At 39.7% G+C, this 25,036-nt stretch overlaps 2 protein-coding genes across 2 annotated transcripts; one reads left to right on the top strand and one right to left on the bottom strand.

Annotated features, from left to right (window-relative positions):
• Positions 1–1,688: 1,688 nt before the first annotated feature.
• On the bottom strand, positions 1,689–14,470 carry rnf5 (ring finger protein 5). Its single transcript, XM_087785643.1, has 6 exons — positions 14,292–14,470; positions 11,068–11,086; positions 5,855–5,967; positions 5,007–5,064; positions 4,808–4,919; positions 1,689–2,682 (listed from the first exon to the last, which is right to left on the bottom strand). The coding sequence occupies exons 1-6, from the start codon at positions 14,396–14,398 to the stop codon at positions 2,555–2,557; spliced, it is 537 nt and encodes a 178-aa protein (XP_087641769.1). The 5' UTR covers positions 14,399–14,470; the 3' UTR covers positions 1,689–2,554.
• A 1,190-nt stretch (positions 14,471–15,660) lies between these two features.
• utp23 (UTP23 small subunit processome component) lies at positions 15,661–23,180 on the top strand. The gene is made up of 3 exons (XM_087786161.1): positions 15,661–15,982; positions 16,053–16,227; positions 22,356–23,180. The coding sequence occupies exons 1-3, from the start codon at positions 15,795–15,797 to the stop codon at positions 22,740–22,742; spliced, it is 750 nt and encodes a 249-aa protein (XP_087642287.1). The 5' UTR covers positions 15,661–15,794; the 3' UTR covers positions 22,743–23,180.
• The last annotated feature ends 1,856 nt before the right edge of the window (positions 23,181–25,036 follow it).

The raw sequence follows: 25,036 nt of genomic DNA, 5'->3' as shown, positions 1-25,036 counted from the left end.
TAACTTCATATTTACTAAATATTTACTTCATATGTACTACATATTTACTACGTATTTAATTCATATTTATTACATATTAACTTCATATTTACTAAATATTTACTACATATTTAATTCATATTTATTACATATTAACTTCATATTTAATTCATATGTACTACATATTAACTTCATATTTACTAAATATTTACTACATATTTACTACGTATTTAATTCATATTTACTACATATTTAATACATATTTACTACATATTAACTTCATATTAACTTCATATTTACTAAATATTTACTTCATATTTACTACATATTTACTACGTATTTAATTCATATTTACTACATATTAACTTCATATTAACTTCATATTTACTAAATATTTACTTCATATTTACTACATATTTACTACGTATTTAATTCATATTTATTACATATTAACTTCATATTTAATTCATATTTACTACATATTTTTTCATATTTACTACATATTTAATACATATTTAATTCATATTTACTACATATTTACTACGTATTTTTTCATATTTACTACATATTTAATACATATTTACTACATATTAACTTCATATTAACTTCATATTTACTAAATATTTACTTCATATGTACTACATATTTACTACGTATTTAATTCATATTTATTACATATTAACTTCATATTTAATTCATATTTACTACATATTTACTACGTATTTAATTCATATTTACTACATATTTAATACATATTTACTACATATTTACTACATATTAACTTCATATTAACTTCATATTTACTAAATATTTACTTCATATGTACTACATATTTACTACGTATTTAATTCATATTTATTACATATTAACTTCATATTTAATTCATATTTACTACATATTAACTTCATATTTACTTAATATTTACTACATATTTACTTCATATGTACTACATATTTACTACGTATTTAATTCATATTTACTACATATTTAATACATATTTACTACATATTAACTTCATATTTACTAAATATTTACTTCATATGTACTACATATTTACTGCGTATTTAATTCATATTTATTACATATTAACTTCACATTTAATTCATATTTACTTCATATGTACTACATATTTACTACATATTTAATTCATATTTACTACATATTTACTACATATGTACTACATATTTAATTCATATTTACTTCATATGTGCTACATATTTACTACATATTTAATCCATATTTACTTCATATGTGCTACATATTTACTACGTATTTAATTCATATTTACTACATATTTACTTCATATTTACTACATATTTACTTCATATTTACTTCATATTTAATTCATATTTACTACATATTTACTTCATATTTACTTCATATTTACTACATATTTACTTCATATTTACTTCATATTTACTTCATATTTGTAATGTAATTCAATAAATCAGTAAAAGCAAATAAAGCAAATGAATTTTAAAAAAATTAACCAACAATATATTTTAATGTAATTTCAAATAAACTCGTCTGTCACTGAGACTCTTGGGTTGCGGGTTGAGATCCCAGCAGCGGCCCCGGGTCAGCCTGTGGTTCCTCCTCTGACCAGCAGGTGGAGTCATCAAGAGATGCATTGAGGCGAGTCGTCACGCGGAGCTGCTCGAGGTCATGTGACTCTGGAATGTTTCAGATCATCCATGAGGTCATGTGACTCTGGTGCCGTCAATCAAACTTTATTCACGGAGGAACGACCACAGACAAGATGACCTTTGACCCGGGCGTTGAAAGTGTGACACACACACCTCTATCCTCACATGACCCGGAAAGCGAACTGAAAACAGATCAGAAACAGGAAGTGACCACAGCTCGCCGCACATCACTGTATTTACAAGATATTTACACGTATTGATCGGGTGACAATAAATAAAACGTTTGAATCTCAGGGTCGACTGTGTTTGTAAACAACTCTTGGAACCGACAGTAGGTGGCAGCGTCGCGTCACTTCCTGTCCGTGCTGCCGCCGTCACTGTTGCTATGGTAACCGCCGCCGCCGAACGACGCGTCGTCTCTACCGCGTGACTTCGAGGTCGAGCGATCACATGACGCTCTCGAGGAGGTCGCGACCCCACGGACTCCAATTTGGTCCATGTGTGTTTGGGAAGTATTTGCACGAGGAGCGACACACACACACACACACACGCACGCACGCACGCACACACGCACGCACACACGCACGCACACACGCGCACACACGCACGCACACACGCACACACGCGCACACACACACGCACACACACACACACGCGCGCGCGCACACACGCACGCACGCACACACACACACACGCACACGCGCGCACACACGCACGCACACACACGCACACACGCACGCACACACACACGCACACACGCACGCACACACACACGCACACGCGCGCACACGCACGCACACACGCACACACACACGCACACGCACACACACACACGCACGGTCGGTGGAGTACCCGGAGGAGACAGAAGCACATGTCAAGACATCACGTATGACAGAGTGTTGCGTGTGAATGTCCACACGCGTGTGTCTTCACACGCTCAGCAGCCAGAAGAAGAAGAAAACAGCCACGATGAGGAAGAGAGAGTCTTGCCAACTCTGAGCGCCGTTGTTGACGTGGTTCACGTTGTTGTTGCCCTGGTGCTCGCTGGGAAACTGATCTGAGGACACATGATAGTCTAGGGTCAGACATGATAGTCTAGGGTCAAACATGATAGTCCAGAGTCAAACATGATAGTCAAACATGATAGTCTAGGGTCAGACATGATAGTCTAGGGTCAGACATGATAGTCTAGAGTCAAACATGATAGTCCAGAGTCAAACATGATAGTCCAGAGTCAAACATGATAGTCCAGAGTCAAACATGATAGTCAAACATGATGGTCTAGAGTCAAACATGATAGTCCAGAGTCAAACATGATAGTCTAGAGTCAAACATGATAGTCAAACATGATAGTCTAGAGTCAAACATGATAGTCAAACATGATAGTCTAGAGTCAAACATGATAGTCAAACATGATAGTCTAGAGTCAAACATGATAGTCTAGAGTCAAACATGATAGTCAAACATGATAGTCCAGAGTCAAACATGATAGTCAAACATGATAGTCCAGAGTCAAACATGATAGTCAAACATGATAGTCTAGAGTCAAACATGATAGTCCAGAGTCAAACATGATAGTCCAGAGTCAAACATGATAGTCAAACATGATAGTCTAGAGTCAAACATGATAGTCGAGAGTCAAACAATTTTCAACTAAAATCTAACAATTTTCAACTATAATCAAACAATTTAAACTATAATCAAACAATTTTCACTATAATTAAACAATTTAAACTATAATCAAACAATTTTCAACTATAATCAAACAATTTAAACTATAATCAAACAATTTTCACTATAATTAAACAATTTAAACTATAATCAAACAATTTTCAACTGTAATCAAACAATTTTCAACTATAATCAAACAATTTAAACTATAATCAAACAATTTTCAACTATAATCAAACAATTTTCAACTATAATCAAACAATTTTCAACTATAATCAAACAATTTAATCTATAATCAAACAATTTTCAACTATAATCAAACAATTTAATCTAGAATCAAACAATTTTCAACTATAATCAAACAATTTAAACTATAATCAAACAATTTAAACTATAATCAAACAATTTTCAACTATAATCAAACAATTTAATCTAGAATCAAACAATTTTCAACTATAATCAAACAATTTAAACTATAATCAAACAATTTTCAACTATAATCAAACAATTTAAACTATAATCAAACAATTTTCAACTATAATCAAACAATTTAATCTATAATCAAACAATTTTCAACTATAATCAAACAATTTAAACTATAATCAAACAATTTTCAACTATAATCAAACAATTTTCAACTATAATCAAACAATTTTCAACTATAATCAAACAATTTTCAACTATAATCAAACAATTTAATCTATAATCAAACAATTTTCAACTATAATCAAACAATTGTCAACTATAATAAAACAATTTAATCTAGAATCAAACAATTTTCAACTATAATCAAACAATTTAAACTATAATAAAACAATTTAATCTAGAATCAAACAATTTTCAACTATAATCAAACAATTTAATCTAGATTCAAACAATTTTCAACTATAATCAAACAATTTTCAACTATAATCAAACAATTTAAACTATAATCAAACAATTTAAACTATAATCTAACAATCATATAATCTAACAATCATATAATCTAACAATCATATAATCAAACAATCATATAATCTAACAATCATATAATCTAACAATCATATAATCTAACAATCATATAATCTAACAATCATATAATCAAACAATCATATAATCAAACAATCATATAATCTAACAATCATATAATCTAACAATCATATAATCAAAAAATCATATAATCTAACAATCATATAATCTAACAATCATATAATCTAACAATCATATAATCTAACAATCATATAATCAAACAATCATATAATCTAACAATCATATAATCAAACAATCATATAATCAAACAATCATATAATCTAACAATCATATAATCTAACAATCATATAATCTAACAATCATATAATCTAACAATCATATAATCAAACAATCATATAATCAAACAATCATATAATCAAACAATCATATAATCTAACAATCATATAATCTAACAATCATATAATCTAACAATCATATAATCTAACAATCATATAATCTAACAATCATATAATCTAACAATCATATAATCAACTGTAAATCACCTGCTCTCTGGAACAGGTCGTTGGCGTTGAAGACGGTGGTGAAGAAGCCAAAAGGTAAAGTTCCGATGCCGAAGGACATGTGGAAGCCTGTGTTGCCGAACCCCTGGAACATCTGTGAGAGAAACAACAACGACTCAGGCTGCTGCTTCATCGGGCTGCTGCCCCCGCGACCTGATATGAAGTGTAGCTTCAGACTCACCCCTCCCCTTCTCTCCGGCTCACTTCTCTGTCCTTGAGGTCGTGGAGGAGTTTTCAACCTGCGCAGCAACATAGGTGTCAGGAGCTAACGCTAACATGTGTGTGCTAACAGCAACATAGGTGTCAGGAGCTAACGCTAACATGTGTGTGCTAACAGCAACATAGGTGTCAGGAGCTAACACTAACACGTGTCCTAACAGCAACATAGGTGTCAGGAGCTAACGCTAACATGTGTGTGCTAACAGCAACATAGGTGTCAGGAGCTAACGCTAACATGTGTGTGCTAACAGCAACATAGGTGTCAGGAGCTAACGCTAACATGTGTGTGCTAACAGCAACATAGGTGTCAGGAGCTAACGCTAACATGTGTGTGCTAACACCAACATAGGTGTCAGGAGCTAACGCTAACATGTGTGTGCTAACAGCAACATAGGTGTCAGGAGCTAACGCTAACATGTGTGTGCTAACAGCAACATAGGTGTCAGGAGCTAACGCTAACATGTGTGTGCTACGAGCAACATAGGTGTCAGGAGCTAACACACATGTGTGCTAACAGCAACATTGGTGTCAGGAGCTAACGCTACCATGTGTGTGCTACGAGCAACATAGGTGTCAGGAGCTAACACACACGTGTGCTAACAGCAACATTGGTGTCAGGAGCTAACGCTAACATGTGTGTGCTACGAGCAACATAGGTGTCAGGAGCTAACACTAACATGTGTGCTAACAGCAACATTGGTGTCAGGAGCTAACGCTAACACGTGTGCTAACAGCAACATAGGTGTCAGGAGCTAACACACACGTGTGCTAACAGCAACATAGGTGTCAGAAGCTAACGCTAACACGTACCTGGGGTCTTCTTGACTGGAGCTGCCTCTGCCGTACAGAGGGATGACCTTCTCTCTGCTGATCCCTGCTTTACACACCGGACACTGTTGCATGTTGGGTCGAGTCTCCAACCACTGAGAGGTAAAGAACACAAGGTCATGTCAGTGCAGGTGAAGGTCAAGGTGTGCAGGTCAATCATCCGTATTCATTCAATGACTTATGACAGAGTATGTGCTTCTATATGACGGAGTAACAAGAGTAACAAACATGTAAGTAACTTATGTTTGTAGAGCGTTTGCAGTAAAAGAGTGATCAGTGTTTTCTACTTTTCTCTACTCTGCACTGAAGGTAGATGTATTATTGACTAATAATTATATTTTCACCTCACTTTTAGCACGTCTTTGCAGAAGTTTTTATAGTATTTTTGTTCAATAAAGTGCAATAAATATTTATATTGGGGGGGGGGGGAAATCGTAATATAATCGTGATCTCAATTCTAAGCAAAAAAAAATCTGTATTCTCATTTTGTCCAGAACCGTGCAGCTCTAGCTTAAAGCCATTTACACAGAGTTAAGTGTTGGCGTTTGTATTACTCAAAAAATTGATGCTAATATATTAACTTTTACTGCCAAAGATTATCGGCTCCAAATATCAGTTATCGGCCTCCTTGACTACTAGTAATCGGTATCGGCCCTTAAAAAAAACATATCGGTCCATCTTTAATTTCTATACATTTTTAATATAGTTTAACGTTCAGTAGTTACATCCTCAGCAGCAGCAGCTAGAGGAAGAATGATGACTGAGGACGAGAGGATACAGTGAGTCCGGCAGCTTTTAAAGCTGACATTTGGACATATTTTGGTTTGAAAACAAATTAAAGAATTTACGACTTTGTCAAGAATCATGTGGTCTGTAAATACTACAACACCAGAGTCCAGTACTGGACAATACTACACATATATACTTGTTACTACACTATCACAACACCAGAGTCAAGTACTGAACAATACTACACATATATACTTGTTACTACACTATCACAACACCAGAGTCAAGTACTGGACAATACTACACATATATACTTGTTACTACACTATCACAACACCAGAGTCAAGTACTGAACAATACTACACATATATACTTGTTACTACACTATCACAACACCAGAGTCAAGTACTGGACAATACTACACATATATACTTGTTACTACACTATCACAACACCAGAGTCAAGTACTGACAATACTACACATATATACTTGTTACTACACTATCACAACACCAGAGTCAAGTACTGGACAATACTACACATATATACTTGTTACTACACTATCACAACACCAGAGTCAAGTACTGGACAATACTGCACATATATACTTGTTACTACAGTATCACAACACCAGAGTCAAGTACTGGACAATACTACACATATATAATTGTTACTACACTATAACAACACCAGAGTCAAGTACTGGACAATACTACACATATATACTTCTTACTACACTATCACAACACCAGAGTCAAGTACTGGACAATACTACACATATATACTTGTTACTACACTATCACAACACCAGAGTCAAGTACTGGACAATACTACACATATATACTTGTTACTACACTATCACAACACCGGAGTCAAGTACTGGACAATACTACACATATATACTTGTTACTACACTGTCACAACACCAGAGTCAAGTACTGGACAATACTACACATATATAATTGTTACTACACTATAACAACACCAGAGTCAAGTACTGGACAATACTACACATATATACTTCTTACTACACTATCACAACACCAGAGTCAAGTACTGGACAATACTACACATATATACTTCTTACTACACTATCACAACACCAGAGTCAAGTACTGGACAATACTACACATATATACTTGTTACTACACTATCACAACACCAGAGTCAAGTACTGGACAATACTACACATATATACTTGTTACTACACTGTCACAACACCAGAGTCAAGTACTGGACAATACTACACATATATACTTGTTACTACACTATCACAACACCAGAGTCAAGTACTGGACAATACTACACATATATCCTTGTTACTACACTAATCACTATATATCTTATCTCTGTATCGTGATACTATCAACTCAATCTAATGTTCGTCCGATCACGTCTTATAGACTCATTACCAAATGTCTTGTAAACGATCATGCGACTACTGACCTCTCATTGAAGGTTTTAGGGGGAGGTCAAAGGTCAACCCCATCAGTCCAAACTTTGATGAAGTGTAAACTATATTTTAATACAAATTAAATGAGATTCGGACACATTTGACACGTTTGTTTTAGAAGCTGTTGGTTCTAAATGGTTTCACAGCATTTGTTCTAATCTATCTAGATCTAATGTCGATAAAAGAGAAACATGTGACACAGTTGTGTGTCTGTTTTGACACAGTTGTGTGTCTGTTTTGACACAGTTGTGTGTCTGTTTTGACACAGTTGTGTGTCTGTTTTGACACAGTTGTGTGTCTGTTTTGACACAGTTGTGTGTCTGTTGTGACACAGTTGTGTGTCTGCTGCTCAACATGGTGTTAAGAAGCACATTAAGTGCATTAGTGTGCGAGCTGCACTAAGTCCATCGAAGAGAGTTGCTCTCTTCACTTACGTCACACGTGACATCATCAACAGTAGCTTTACACACTCGTCACGTCGAGAGAGAGAGAGAGAGAGTATTCTCGAGAGAGAGAGAGAGAGTATTGTCGAGAGAGAGAGAGTATTGTCGAGAGAGAGAGAGAGTATTGTCGAGAGAGAGAGAGAGTATTGTCGAGAGAGAGAGAGAGTATTGTCGAGAGAGAGAGAGTATTGTCGAGAGAGAGAGAGTATTGTCGAGAGAGAGGGAGAGAGTATTGTCGAGAGAGAGAGTATTGTCGAGAGAGAGGGAGAGAGTATTGTCAAGAGAGAGAGGGAGAGAGTATTGTCGAGAGAGAGAGAGAGAGTATTGTCGAGAGAGAGGGAGAGAGTATTGTCAAGAAAGAGAGTATTGTCAAGAGAGAGAGGGAGAGAGTATTGTCGAGAGAGAGAGAGAGTATTGTCGAGAGAGAGTATTGTCGAGAGAGAGAGAGTATTGTCGAGAGAGAGGGAGAGAGTATTGTCGAGAGAGAGAGAGTATTGTCGAGAGAGAGAGAGAGAGTATTGTCAAGAGAGAGAGGGAGAGAGTATTGTCGAGAGAGAGAGAGAGAGAGAGAGAGAGTATTGTCGAGAGAGAGGGAGAGAGTATTGTCAAGAGAGAGAGGGAGAGAGTATTGTCGAGAGAGAGAGAGAGAGAGTATTGTCGAGAGAGAGAGAGTATTGTCGAGAGAGAGGGAGAGAGAGGGAGAGAGTATTGTCGAGGAGAGAGAGAGAGTATTGTCGAGAGAGAGAGAGAGTATTGTCGAGAGAGAGAGAGAGAGTATTGTCGAGAGAGAGAGAGTATTGTCGAGAGAGAGAGAGAGAGTATTGTCGAGGGAGAGAGTATTGTCGAGAGAGAGAGAGAGTATTGTCGAGAGAGAGGGAGAGAGTATTGTCGAGAGAGAGAGTATTGTCGAGAGAGAGAGAGAGTATTGTCGAGAGAGAGAGTATTGTCGAGAGACAGGGAGAGAGTATTGTCGAGAGACAGGGAGAGAGTATTGTCGAGAGAGAGAGTATTGTCGAGAGAGAGGGAGAGAGTATTGTCGAGAGAGAGAGAGAGAGAGAGAGAGAGAGAGAGAGAGAGAGAGAGAGAGAGAGAGAGAGAGAGTATTGTCGAGAGAGAGGGAGAGAGTATTGTCGAGATAGAGAGAGAGTATTTTCAAGAGAGAGAGAGAGAGTATTTTCAAGAGAGAGAGAGAGAGTATTGTCGAGAGAGAGAGAGAGTATTGTCGAGAGAGAGAGAGTATTGTCGAGAGAAAGAGAGAGAATTGTCGAGAGAGAGGGAGAGAGTATTGTCGAGAGAGAGAGAGAGAGTATTGTCGAGAGAGAGGGAGAGAATATTGTCGAGAGAGAGAGAGTATTGTCGAGAGAGAGAGAGAGTATTGTCGAGAGAGAGTATTGTCGAGAGAGAGAGAGAGAGAGAGAGAGAGTATTGTCAAGAGAGAGTATTGTCGAGAGAGAGTATTGTCGAGAGAGAGAGAGAGAGAGAGTATTGTCGAGAGAGAGGGAGAGAGTATTGTCGAGAGAGAGAGAGTATTGTCGAGAGAGAGGGAGAGAGTATTGTCGAGAGAGAGAGTATTGTCGAGAGAGAGAGAGTATTGTCGAGAGAGAGGGAGAGAGTATTGTCGAGAGAGAGAGAGTATTTTCAAGAGAGAGAGTATTGTCGAGAAAGAGAGAGAGTATTGTCGAGAGAGAGAGAGAGAGTATTGTCGAGAAAGAGAGAGAGTATTGTCGAGAGAGAGAGAGAGAATTGTCGAGAGAGAGGGAGAGAGTATTGTCGAGAGAGAGAGAGAGAGTATTGTCGAGAGAGAGAGTATTGTCGAGAGACAGGGAGAGAGTATTGTCGAGAGAGAGAGAGTATTGTCAAGAGAGAGGGAGAGAGTATCGTCGAGAGAGAGAGAGTATTGTCGAGAGAGAGGGAGAGAGTATTGTCGAGAGAGAGAGAGTATTTTCAAGAGAGAGAGTATTGTCGAGAAAGAGAGAGAGTATTGTCGAGAGAGAGAGAGAGAGAGAGAGTATTGTCGAGAAAGAGAGAGAGTATTGTCGAGAGAGAGAGAGAGAGAGAGAATTGTCGAGAGAGAGGGAGAGAGTATTGTCGAGAGAGAGAGAGAGTATTGTCGAGAGAGAGGGAGAGAGTATTGTCGAGAGAGAGAGAGAGTATTGTCGAGAGAGAGAGAGAGTATTGTCGAGAGAGAGGGAGAGAGTATTGTCGAGAGAGAGGGAGAGAGTATTGTCGAGAGAGAGAGAGAGAGAGTATTGTCGAGAGAGAGACTGTCTTGACAGTCAACACACAATAGGAAAGCTGCTAGAGTCCACTGTATCCTCTCATCCTCAGTCATCCCTGTGATCTCACAAGATTTCATTCAGCTGTGGAGGATGTGATGACATCTAGTGGCCGGAGGTTGCAACATGAACAAACCTCTTGACTATTTGTCCATTATGAAAATAAAAAGAGTAACATTTAAATCGATCCAGTGTTTCTGAACCAATACTGCATCGGGAGAAGAATATTGCAGTATTTAAGTGTATCTATATTTTGTTAAGTTGTGAAGTTTGAGAATCAATAAATGAACTTACTGTGTGAAGGCAGGGCCAGCTGTGAAGAGAAACAAACACACAATCAGTACAAACACACAATCAGTACAAACACACAATCAATCAGTACAAACACACAATCAATTAGTACAAACACACAATCAATTAGTACAAACACACAATCAATCAGTACAAACACACAATCAGTAAACATGAACTGAATAAAAGTAGATATTTAATGAAACATTGATGATAATAAATGTGTTATTGTTCTGTTTTAAACCAGACGTTGCATCAGAGTCGAGGGAAGGGTCACATGACGTCTGCATCAGCACACGCGTGTTGCAGTGACCCCGGCTGGGTCACACGTCAACGATTTGTTGCAACCGTTTAACCTAAAGTTAGTTATTTAGTTATTTAGTTAGCCGACAAACATCTCTGTTTGTGAAACACGATGACAAAGTCCACACCAGGTGCCGTCGTGGGCGTCTCAAGTCCGCAGTGGTCAGTACCACTGAAGGACGGAGGTCTGGTTCAATGATACAAGAGAATGATGTCGATACTTGACGGTAAAACAATGGACTTTAGTTAATGTCGAGACACTTTACCAGTTTTTGTGTCTCAATATCTCAAAGTTAAACTAGTGTTAACCAGATTAACTTGAACTAGAATCTGGTCAAAGGTGTTTCCAGAGACGATCTACAAATGTAAGAAAAGCAACTTCACTATTCTGAGTCGATACTCATACACATATATACTTGTTACTACACTATCACAACACCAGAGTCAAGTACTGGACAAATACTACACATATATACTTGTTACTACACTATCTCAACACCAGAGTCAAGTACTGGACAATACTACACATATATACTTGTTACTACACTATCACAACACCAGAGTCAGGTACTGGACAATACTACACATATATACTTGTTACTACACTATCACAACACCAGAGTCAAGTACTGGACAATACTACACATATATACTTGTTACTACACTATCACAACCCCAGAGTCAAGTACTGGACAATACTACACATATATACTTGTTACTACACTATCACAACACCAGAGTCAAGTACTGGACAATACTACACATATATACTTGTTACTACACTATCACAACCCCAGAGTCAAGTACTGGACAATACTACACATATATACTTGTTACTGCACTATCACAACACCAGAGTCAAGTACTGGACAATACTACACATATATATATATACTTGTTACTATACTATCACAACACCAGAGTCAAGTACTGGACAATACTACACATATATACTTGTTACCACACTATCACAACACCAGAGTCAAGTACTGGACAATACTACACATATATATACTTGTTACTATACTATCACAACATCAGAGTCAAGTACTGGACAATACTACACATATATACTTGTTACTACACTATCACAACACCAGAGTCAAGTACTGGACAATACTACACATATATATATACTTGTTACTATACTATCACAACACCAGAGTCAAGTACTGGACAATACTACACATATATACTTGTTACCACACTATCACAACACCAGAGTCAAGTACTGGACAATACTACACATATATATACTTGTTACTATACTATCACAACACCAGAGTCAAGTACTGGACAATACTACACATATATACATGTATCACATAAAATAGGGTTGAGAACTTTAAGTTAAACCAGAATTAATTATAAGACACACTTTGATCGATTGTTCTGTGTTTTATCTGTTATGTTGGCTATCAGTGAGTATTTGAAGTGTTTGAAAATGTTTTTGTCTGATAAATTCTGGAAGGACTTTGATGTTATGGGATTAGAATGGAAACAGAACCCTCTTGTGGTTGTATAGAGCAACTTCGTGTTAATGGTTACAAGCCTCGATTAAACGAGTAGAAAAACATCAACATCCTGAGTTGTGACAGTATTTGTATTACCAGAGATAGATTGAATCATCATTATTACTCACGTTGAAAAGGTTTTACGTTCGATAACTAGAGAACTTATAAACGTGTTCCTTGAGCGGATCGACCCGAAGATTTGACCTTTAGCTTCAACCCTGTCAATCTCCACTAGTGACTAGTTAGTATCCGGGTGAGTTGTAAACAGTCTTAACTCAGAGCAGAGCTTTAATTCTCAGGATGTTTCTTGTCCCGAGTGAAGTTAATCCTGTTCATTCACGACCCAGAGGCCTGAGCTGAGGAAGAAGCTTTGATCCTTCACTTGGTAAACATGAACATTAACAAACAGTCACGGAAGCTGACGTGGAGTCGACACACACGTGTTCAAAAGCGTTTTCAAGATGAACTCCATCCAGGGATCTTCAGGAAGAACCTGCACGAGACTCAACGTAGAAGCAACAGCACCGAGGTCACCAAGACGAGCAAGTTACCTTCAGACCTGAAGTACAGAACATGCACATACTTTTAGTGTGTGACGCAGAACTACAAACACTGATGAAGAGTGACTTCAGCCGGAGTCATGTGACCTCTGGACGCAGATACACAATCCGTTTTAAGTACGTAAACGTGTTTTTAACGCTGCGTGAAGTTGTACCGACAAGAAAACACGACCAACCGGTTCATCCACAAGTTTCCGTCTCTTTTACTACTTGAAAACAAACGCTTCAGATCTTCAGGGTCAAAGGAGACGTGGAAGGAAGAACACCAGGTCCACCCAGAAGATCCTGAACTACAACAACCACAGAAAAACAAACTACAGGAAGAATAAGGAGTGATTCGAACATGAACTGATTGATCAGACAAACGGTTTGTAACAAGATAACGTTCACTAACCTTTACAACTATTTAAACTGATCTCCACTAAACCACCTTGAATGATTGACATGTTGGACACTTATTACTCAGTACTACTGGGTCTCACGCCATTATTTATGGACCATTTGCTTTGAATGACGTTCTACTTGAGCCTTTATTAAATCTAATTTATTTGTACTTTTACCTACTGAATGTTATTGATTCAAGTTGTGAAACATAAACGTTAAGTATCAACGCGTTTAATAGTATTTAAGTTACAAAGAAACCAATAAAAAGCGTTAAACGTTCTCAAAGACCTTCTGTTCGCATCGAAACTTGCTTTTATCCACTAATGTTATTTGTTTATCGCTTCTGTTCGAAGTGAAGAGGCGAGAGTGTGTGTGTTATGGGTCAAAGGTCACGTCATAACCGCCATCTTTAAAGGCTCGTCGCCCCAGAACAGGCCTCGGCGGACCCGAGCGGGGGTTTCCTCACCAGAACAAGTGTCCGCACATGCTGATGACGGCGTCCCTGGCCGTGTCCAGACAGATGTTGCACTCGAAGGTGGTTCCGTCGCTCGGGCGAGGTTCGGCGGCCGCCATGTTGCGTGTTTCCTGCGCGCGACTGCTGCCCTGCTGACGGCTGCGCTGCGACTGGACCAGGCTAACGCTAGCTGCTGCCAGGCCACTGCGCAGGCGCGGCGAGGAAGCGGAAGTGGTTTTCCCCCAAAACGGAGGGCGTGGAAATGTGACGTGTTTGCGCGATACAAATAAAGAAGTCAAATAAATACTGTTTTTTTTAAACAATGTAAATATATTTCATTGATTTCAGAAACTATTTTTCGGAATTATTGGAATTAGAATATCAAACTATTTTTTTTTTACTTTTACTTAAAAATAAAAACAAATTAAACCCTTCAGTATACAAATGATATGAAATGAATAGAACATAAAAATAAATAAGTCAAATAAACGTAGTTATTTCAAATTGGAATGAGAATAAAACCAATATGGAATTTATATTTTCTTTTCTTATTAAAATTAGAATATAAAACTGGATGTGTAAAAAAAATATTTCACTTGAAAATACTGTAGTATTTTAATTCAATTGTTTAAAAAAAAAAAATCTTTCAATATACAAAGTATATCAAAATAAAATAATATATTTTGGATGACAATTAAAAAATATGGAATTTAGATGTATATTTTTTGTATTTTAATTATTAGATAAAAATGTAAAACTCGTGTAAAAACTGTGTAAAAAAATAATAACTTTGAGAATAATAGTTTGTATTCAATTACTCAAAAATAAACTTGAAAGCATATAAAAATAATTCAACATAAAAATAATGATACAAATAAAAAATATATATACATACATATATGTATATATTGTTTAAGCCATAGTGCTTTTATGTTGTCGATTCCACATTATATTTTTGGTACATCCTTTTGAATTATTGTCAACTCTTTGATTCAAGCACGTTTTAAAACGTCTTATTCTTAAGACACTTTTATTTTTTGCAGGCTTTTCCTTGATTTACTGGAACTCCTTTGTTATCTTTTTATTTTAAGTATATATTTTATTAAGTATTGTTTTGATTGTTTAAGCGCTTTGTGACCCTGGTCTGGAAAAGCTCTATATAAATATAAATGATAAATTACTTACGTTTTGTTGTGAATTATTATTGTATTGTTTAGTCATTTTTTACAAATAATAATATGAAAATATATATATATTTTAAACTAGTTACTTCATTTAATTAGAACATAAAATCCAATATGTTCTATTTTAAGGTTGTTGACATTTTCCCCGGAACCTTTTATCGCACCCGTGTTTCCGCACGGAAGCAGATGCTAAAGGACCCTCGCGTGTGTAGTCTGCATGCTTAACTCGGTCAGATTTGTTTCTATTTCTCACGTCAACCGATCATTGATAAATATATATATTTATAATCTTAATTCAAATAGACTCAAGGCGTAGTTTTGCGGCTCCACGATGAAGATCAAGCGACAGAAACAAGCGAAGAAACTGTTGTTGTTCTACAAATTCAACTTCCTGTTCAGAGAACCGTACCAGGTCCTCCTGGACGGAACCTTCTGCCAGGCGGCCCTGAAGAACAAGATCCAGATCAAAGAGCAGATGCCCAAGTACCTGATGGGGGAGGTCCAGCTGTGCACCACCAGGTGAGGGCGGAAGTGCACCCCTCCAGGTGCCACAGGTGTCACAGGTGAACGTGTCTTGATGGTTCCGCAGTTGCGCGCTGAAGGAGCTGGAGGTTCTGGGGAAGGACTTGATCGGAGCCAAGCTGGTCCTGCAGAGGTTCCAGGTGAGGCGGTGTCCACACTTCAAGAGCCCGGTGTCCGCAGCCCAGTGTCTGCTGGCGATGCTGGAGGACAACAACCCGCACCACTACTTTGTCGCCACGCAGGTACGAATAAAGAAACTTTATTGATCTCCTCGGAGTCTATATCAGGATATTGAGTTGTTTCATATAATTTTATATTAATTTAATATTGTTTTATATATTTAGTGAAAAGGTAGATTTTGTTTTGTTAAATCATTTTTAGTTTAACTTGTTTTATATATATGTACCTCTTGAGTTTGATATTTAAATACAAATGGTTAAAAAAATTGAATTTCATATTTTTCTTTAATCGTAGCCAAATTATTCAATGTCAAATTAATGGTATAAAGTGAGTCAGTGCACGATTAACACCAAAAAAACCTGGTTTTGACGAGAAACCTCTTGAGTTCAAGAAATACAAATACTGAAAATAATAATAATAATAAAATAAATAAAGTTGAAACTATTGAAGATTTTGTCGCGACAATAATGTGAATAAACGTGATATTCAAGCGAATATATTGATTGAAATGTTTTTAAAGCATCAATTTTTTTTTTTTAACATTTCTTTGAATTCAATCGTTTTATTATAACTTTTTTTTCTTTCAAAAAATCATTTTGAAAATATTCTTATTATTAAAATGAAACTATTGCAATAAAAGGTTTAAAGTTTCAATATTGTTCAAAAGTAAACTTGTGTAGAATCTGCAGTAAATAAAAGTCTTACGTTCAAGGATCTGAAGAAACAAGATGTTGATTTTAAAGTGATATAAACATGTTTATAAACATGAACCAGAACTTCTGCTGCATGTTTATAAATGTTATTTACTAAATAAACTAGAAGACAAAGTATCTTCACTTGTATTCAAGCGCTAACAAGCGAAATAAATCATTATTAAATACAGTAACGTTGTCACGACAACAACAGTTGAATAAACACATTCAAATACAACCGATTCGAACAAAAATAAAAACTGGTGCATAAAAGTGTCGGATCACGATCTGACGTATAATCCACTTGTATGTTGCTATTTATGTAGCTGATCATTTATGAGTCTGAAAACACTGATTTTATTAAATATAAATAATAGTCTGTTTACGTTTACTCTAAAACATCAGGATGTTTTCTATCGGTTGAACAGGATTATTTATCCTGAGATAAAATGAAACTTTTATTTACTACAAACAACTGTGTCATGTTTTCTTCTGAACCTCAACTCAATGTTGGCCAACAAGAACTTTCCCTGGAACAACCTATATTTATCTCGATTGTAGCTTTTAGAATGTTATAAACACGATGAATTATTTTTCCTCTTATCTTTCTTAAAATCGATGCTTTGAGACTCGAACCGACGCCGTGTCACCGGCTTTATAAATAAAGTTGTGTATTTCGAAGGCGATCGTAAATGTATCGCTGGTTTCCAAGATGGTTTTATATCACGCTTTATTTTTCAGACTCTAGTTGCTGTAAAAACATGGAGGATCCAAACATAGATCATGTAGCGACGAGGACTTCTTGCCAGACTAATGAAGTCGAGCACCGAACCTCTCGCTCTAACTTTTGAGTTTAAGCTTTAAAACAATAAAAAATATACCCTAAACAACACCGTGATGAATTAATGCACCGTCGATGTCCTCAGTCGTTACTGTATCCTCTCGTCCTCAGTCATCACTGTATCCTCTCATCCTCAGTCATTACTGTATCCTCTTGACCTCAGTCTTCACTGTATCCTCTCGTCCTCAGTCGTCACTGTATCCTCTCGTCCTTAGTCGTCACTGTATCCTCTCATCCTCAGTCGTCACTGTATCCTCTCGTCCTCAGTCGTTACTGTATCCTCTCATCCTCAGTCGTCACTGTATCCTCTCGTCCTCAGTCGTCACTGTATCCTCTCGTCCTCAGTCGTTACTGTATCCTCTCATCCTCAGTCGTCACTGTATCCTCTCATCCTCAGTCGTCACTGTATCCTCTCATCCTCAGTCGTCACTGTATCCTTCTCGTCCTCAGTCGTCACTGTATCCTCTCGTCCTCAGTCGTCATTGTATCCTCTCGTCCTCAGTCATTACTGTATCCTCTCATCCTCAGTCGTCATTGTATCCTCTCATCCTCAGTCGTCATTGTATCCTCTCGTCCTCAGTCGTCACTGTATCCTCTCGTCCTCAGTCGTCACTGTATCCTCTCGTCCTCAGTCATCACTGTATCCTCTCGTCCTCAGTCGTCACTGTATCCTTCTTTTCCTCAGTCGTCACTGTATCCTCTCATCCTCAGTCATCACTGTATCCTCTCGTCCTCAGTCGTCACTGTATCCTCTCATCCTCAGTCGTCACTGTATCCTCTCGTCCTCAGTCATTACTGTATCTTCTCATCCTCAGTCGTCACTGTATCCTCTCATCCTCAGTCGTCACTGTATCCTCTCGTCCTCAGTCATTACTGTATCTTCTCATCCTCAGTCGTCATTGTATCCTCTCATCCTCAGTCGTCATTGTATCCTCTCATCCTCAGTCGTCACTGTATCCTCTCGTCCTCAGTCATCACTGTATGCTCTCGTCCTCAGTCGTCACTGTATCCTCTCGTCCTCAGTCGTCACTGTATCCTCTCGTCCTCAGTTGTCACTGTATCCTTCTCGTCCTCAGTCCACTGTAACCTCTCGTCCTCAGTCGTCACTGTATCCTCTCGTCCTCAGTCGTCACTGTATCCTCTCGTCCTCAGTCGTTACTGTATCCTCTCGTCCTCAGTCATCACTGTATCCTCTCATCCTCAGTTGTCACTGTATCCTCTCGTCCTCAGTCGTTACTGTATCCTCTCGTCCTTAGTCGTCACTGTATCCTCTCATCCTCAGTCGTCACTGTATCCTCTCGTCCTCAGTCGTTACTGTATCCTCTCATCCTCAGTCGTCACTGTATCCTCTCGTCCTCAGTCGTCACTGTATCCTCTCGTCCTCAGTCGTTACTGTATCCTCTCATCCTCAGTCGTCACTGTATCCTCTCATCCTCAGTCGTCACTGTATCCTTCTCGTCCTCAGTCGTCACTGTATCCTCTCGTCCTCAGTCATTACTGTATCCTCTCATCCTCAGTCGTCATTGTATCCTCTCGTCCTCAGTCATTACTGTATCCTCTCATCCTCAGTCGTCATTGTATCCTCTCATCCTCAGTCGTCATTGTATCCTCTCGTCCTCAGTCGTCACTGTATCCTCTCGTCCTCAGTCGTCAAAGTATCCTCTTGTCCTCAGTTGTCACTGTATCCTCTCGTCCTCAGTCATTACTGTATCCTCTCGTCCTCGGTTGTCACTGTATCCTCTCGTCCTCAGTCGTCAAAGTATCCTCTTGTCCTCAGTTGTCACTGTATCCTCTCGTCCTCAGTCATTACTGTATCCTCTCGTCCTCAGTCATTACTGTATCCTCTCGTCCTCAGTCATCACTGTATCCTCTCGTCGTCAGTCATTACTGTATCCTCTCGTCCTTAGTCGTCACTGTATCCTCTCGTCCTCAGTCGTCACTGTATCCTCTTGTCATAAGTCGTCACTGTATCCTCTCATCCTCAGTCGTCACTGTATCCTTTCGTCCTCAGTCGTCACTGTATCCTCTCGTCCTCAGTCGTCACTGTATCCTCTCGTCCTCAGTCGTCACTGTATCCTCTCGTCGTCAGTCATTACTGTATCCTCTCATCCTCAGTCGTTACTGTATCCTCTCGTCCTCAGTCGTTACTGTATCCTCTCATCCTCAGTCGTTACTGTATCCTCTCGTCCTCAGTCGTTACTGTATCCTCTCATCCTCAGTCGTTACCGTATCCTCTCGTCCTCAGTCGTCACTGTAAACTCTCGTCCTCAGTCGTTACTGTATCCTCTCGTCCTCAGTTGTTACTGTATCCTCTCGTCCTCAGTCGTTACTGTATCCTCTCGTCCTCAGTCGTCACTGTATCCTCTCGTCCTCAGTCGTCACTGTATCCTCTCGTCCTCAGTCATCACTGTATCCTCTTGTTCTCAGTCATCACTGTATCCTCTCGTTCTCAGTCATCACTGTATCCTCTCATCCTCAGTCGTTACCGTATCCTCTCATCCTCAGTCGTTACTGTATCCTCTCGTCCTCAGTCGTTACTGTATCCTCTCATCCTCAGTCGTTACCGTATCCTCTCATCCTCAGTCGTTACTGTATCCTCTCGTCCTCAGTCGTCACTGTATCCTCTCGTCCTCAGTCGTCACTGTATCCTCTCGTCCTCAGTCGTCACTGTATCCTCTCGTCCTCAGTCGTCACTGTATCCTCTCGTCCTCAGTCGTCACTGTATCCTCTCGTCCTCAGTTGTCACTGTATCCTCTCGTCCTCAGTCGTCACTGTATCCTCTTGTCATATGTCATCACTGTATCCTCTCATCTTCAGTTGTCACTGTATCCTCTCATCCTCAGTTGTCACTGTATCCTCTCGTCCTCAGTCGTCACTGTATACTCTCGTTCTCAGTCATCACTGTATCCTCTCATCCTCAGTCGTCACTGTATCCTCTCGTCCTCAGTCCACTGTAACCTCTCGTCCTCAGTCGTCACTGTATCCTCTCGTTCTCAGTCATCACTGTATCCTCTCAGTCATCCCTGTATCCTCTCGTCCTCAGTCGTCACTGTATCCTCTCGTCCTCAGTCGTCACTGTATCCTCTCGTCGTCAGTCATTACTGTATCCTCTCATCCTCAGTCGTTACTGTATCCTCTCGTCCTCAGTCGTTACTGTATCCTCTCATCCTCAGTCGTTACTGTATCCTCTCGTCCTCAGTCGTTACTGTATCCTCTCATCCTCAGTCGTTACCGTATCCTCTCGTCCTCAGTCGTCACTGTAAACTCTCGTCCTCAGTCGTTACTGTATCCTCTCGTCCTCAGTTGTTACTGTATCCTCTCGTCCTCAGTCGTTACTGTATCCTCTCGTCCTCAGTCGTCACTGTATCCTCTCGTCCTCAGTCGTCACTGTATCCTCTCGTCCTCAGTCATCACTGTATCCTCTCGTTCTCAGTCATCACTGTATCCTCTCGTTCTCAGTCATCACTGTATCCTCTCATCCTCAGTCATCACTGTATCCTCTCATCCTCAGTCGTTACCGTATCCTCTCATCCTCAGTCGTTACTGTATCCTCTCGTCCTCAGTCGTTACTGTATCCTCTCATCCTCAGTCGTTACCGTATCCTCTCATCCTCAGTCGTTACTGTATCCTCTCGTCCTCAGTCGTTACTGTATCCTCTCGTCCTCAGTCGTCACTGTATCCTCTCGTCCTCAGTCGTCACTGTATCCTCTCGTCCTCAGTCGTCACTGTATCCTCTCGTCCTCAGTTGTCACTGTATCCTCTCGTCCTCAGTCGTCACTGTATCCTCTCGTCCTCAGTCGTCACTGTATCCTCTCGTCATATGTCATCACTGTATCCTCTCATCTTCAGTTGTCACTGTATCCTCTCATCCTCAGTTGTCACTGTATCCTCTCGTCCTCAGTCGTCACTGTATACTCTCGTTCTCAGTCATCACTGTATCCTCTCATCCTCAGTCGTCACTGTATCCTCTCGTCCTCAGTCGTCACTGTATCCTCTTGTCATATGTCATCACTGTATCCTCTCATCTTCAGTTGTCACTGTATCCTCTCATCCTCAGTTGTCACTGTATCCTCTCGTCCTCAGTCGTCACTGTATACTCTCGTTCTCAGTCATCACTGTATCCTCTCATCCTCAGTCGTCACTGTATCCTCTCGTCCTCAGTCCACTGTAACCTCTCGTCCTCAGTCGTCACTGTATCCTCTCGTTCTCAGTCATCACTGTATCCTCTCGTTCTCAGTCATCCCTGTATCCTCTCGTTCTCAGTCATCACTGTATCCTCTTGTCCTCAGTGCTTCTACGTCGTCACATGATTGTCGCGTGATTGGCTGAGAGTTTGATCCAGTGGCTCTGTGCTCTGTTGCTTTAGTCTGGAGACAAACATTTGTATTGAATTCAGAAGCGTGAAAATAAAAGATTTTGAAAATCAAATTCAACATATTAATCAACAAATAATTATTAAATGATGAATTAAAAACAAATTCAACCTGTCCGTGTACACATTTTCTAATGAAATAATTGGGACAAAATTCCACTTATTAATATAATAATGATTAAATGATTGAATAAATTGAATCTTTTAAATGTACAAATGAACATTTGAATGAATCGACACCTGACGTCACTTCTGATCATATTCATATTGTTGTCGTGTCCTCAGGACAGAACCGTCACTGAAGGCCTGAGGAAGATGCCTGGAGTTCCTCTCCTCTACATCATCCTCAACACCATCGTGCTGGAGAAGCCCAGCGCCTCCACCCAGGACCACGTGAGGGCCGTCCAGCAGGGGGAGCTGCTGAGCGCCGCCGACCAGCAGAGGCTGCGGCAGCTGAAGGGCGAGGAGGGCGTCGCTCCGCCGGACGCGGCGGGACGCGGGAAGAAGAGGAAGAGGAAGCAGCACAACCCTCACCCTCTCAGCTGCCTGAAGAAGAAGAAGAAGAACGCCGGGCCGACGCCGCCGCTGAAGAAGGACCAGGACGGAGGCGCCAGGAGACGGAAGAGAAACAAACGGGCGAAGACGGACGAAGAAGAAACGTCTGCGTCGTGACTTTGAACGTAGACGTCGTCATGTGATCGACAGACGTGACAATAGATCTGACGCCTCTGGACGTCAAAGTCCAGAACTGAACCAGAAGTTCCTGTTTTGACGAGAAACCTCTTGAGTTCAACGTATAAATACAAGAAATACAACAAAGACATAAAGTCGAAACTATCGAAGATTTTGTCGCGACAATAATGGGAATAAACGTGATATTCAAGAGAATATATTGATTGAAATGGTTTTAAAGAATCAAATTGTTTGTTTTTTTATCATTTCTTTGAATTCAATCGTTTTATTATAACTTTTTTTTTCAAAAAATCATTTAAAAAATGTTCTTATTAAAATGAAACTATTGCAATAAAAGGTTTAAAGTTTCAATATTGTTCAAAAGTAAACTTGTGTAGAATCTGCAGTAAATAAAAGTCTTACGTTCAAGGATCTGAAGAAACAAGATGTTGATTTTAAAGTGATATAAACATGTTTATAAACATGAACCAGAACATCTGCTGCATGTTTATAAATGTTATTTACTAAATAAACTAGAAGACAAAGTATCTTGTATTCAAACGCGAACCATGAGCTGATGAATGAGAAGCTACACCAGGAACTACTGTCGTCACCGACTCTCTGAGTCGAGCATGAAGGTCTCCTCAAGTCTGGACCTGACGTCTGAGCGCTGGTCTCCTGCGCCAGAGTGAGGTCTTCCAATGATGTCCAGGACTTTAGTCACTACTGTATCCTCTCACTGTATCCTCTCGTCCTCAGTCGTCACTGTATCCTCTCGTCCTCAGTCGTCACTGTATCCTCTCGTCCTCAGTTGTCACTGTATCCTCTCGTCCTCAGTCGTCACTGTATCCTCTCGTCCTCAGTCATCACTGTATCCTCTTGTCATAAGTCATCACTGTATCCTCTCATCTTCAGTTGTCACTGTATCCTCTCATCCTCAGTCATCACTGTATCCTCTCGTCCTCAGTCGTCACTGTATCCTCTCGTCCTCAGTCGTCACTGTATCCTCTCGTCCTCAGTTGTCACTGTATCCTCTCGTCCTGAGTCGTCACTGTATCCTCTCGTCCTCAGTCGTCACTGTATCCTCTTGTCATAAGTCATCACTGTATCCTCTCATCTTCAGTTGTCACTGTATCCTCTCATCCTCAGTCATCACTGTATCCTCTCGTCCTCAGTCGTCACTGTATCCTCTCGTCCTCAGTCGTCACTGTATCCTCTCGTCGTCAGTCATTACTGTATCCTCTCGTCCTCAGTCATCACTGTATCCTCTTTTCGTAAGTCGTCACTGTATCCTCTCGTCCTCAGTTGTCACTGTATCCTCTCGTCCTCAGTCGTCATTGTATCCTCTCGTCCTCAGTCGTCAAAGTATCCTCTTGTCCTCAGTTGTCACTGTATCCTCTCGTCCTCAGTCATTACTGTATCCTCTCGTCCTCGGTTGTCACTGTATCCTCTCGTCCTCAGTCATTACTGTATCCTCTCGTCCTCAGTCGTCACTGTATCCTCTCGTCCTCAGTCATTACTGTATCCTCTCGTCCTTAGTCGTCTCTGTATCCTCTCGTCCTCAGTCGTCACTGTATCCTCTTGTCATAAGTCGTCACTGTATCCTCTCATCCTCAGTCGTCACTGTATCCTTTCGTCCTCAGTCGTCACTGTATCCTCTCGTCCTCAGTCGTCACTGTATCCTCTCGTCCTCAGTCGTCACTGTATCCTCTTGTCATAAGTCGTCACTGTATCCTCTCGTCCTCAGTCGTCACTGTATCCTCTCGTCCTCAGTCGTCACTGTATCCTCTCATCCTCAGTCGTCACTGTATCCTCTCATCCTCAGTCGTCACTGTATCCTCTCGTCGTCAGTCATTACTGTATCCTCTCGTCCTCAGTCGTCACTGTATCCTCTTGTCATAAGTCGTCACTGTATCCTCTCATCTTCAGTCGTCACTGTATCCTCTCATCCTCAGTCGTCACTGTATCCTCTCGTCGTCAGTCATTACTGTATCCTCTCGTCCTCAGTCGTCACTGTATCCTCTTGTCATAAGTCGTCACTGTATCCTCTCATCCTCAGTCGTCACTGTATCCTCTTGTCATAAGTCGTCACTGTATCCTCTCGTCCTCAGTTGTCACTGTATCCTTTCATCGTCAGTCATTACTGTATCCTCTCGTCCTCAGTCGTCACTGTATCCTCTCGTCCTCAGTCGTCACTGTATCCTCTCGTCGTCAGTCATTACTGTATCCTCTCGTCCTCAGTCGTCACTGTATCCTCTTGTCATAAATCGTCACTGTATCCTCTCGTCCTCAGT

The sequence above is a fragment of the Callionymus lyra genome, chromosome 3 (assembly GCF_982586985.1).
Source record: "Callionymus lyra chromosome 3, fCalLyr1.hap1.1, whole genome shotgun sequence".
NCBI classification, from domain to species: domain Eukaryota; kingdom Metazoa; phylum Chordata; class Actinopteri; order Syngnathiformes; family Callionymidae; genus Callionymus; species Callionymus lyra.
The sequence above is the reverse complement of the archived record's forward strand: the minus strand, read 5'-3'. Positions and strand labels throughout refer to the sequence as shown.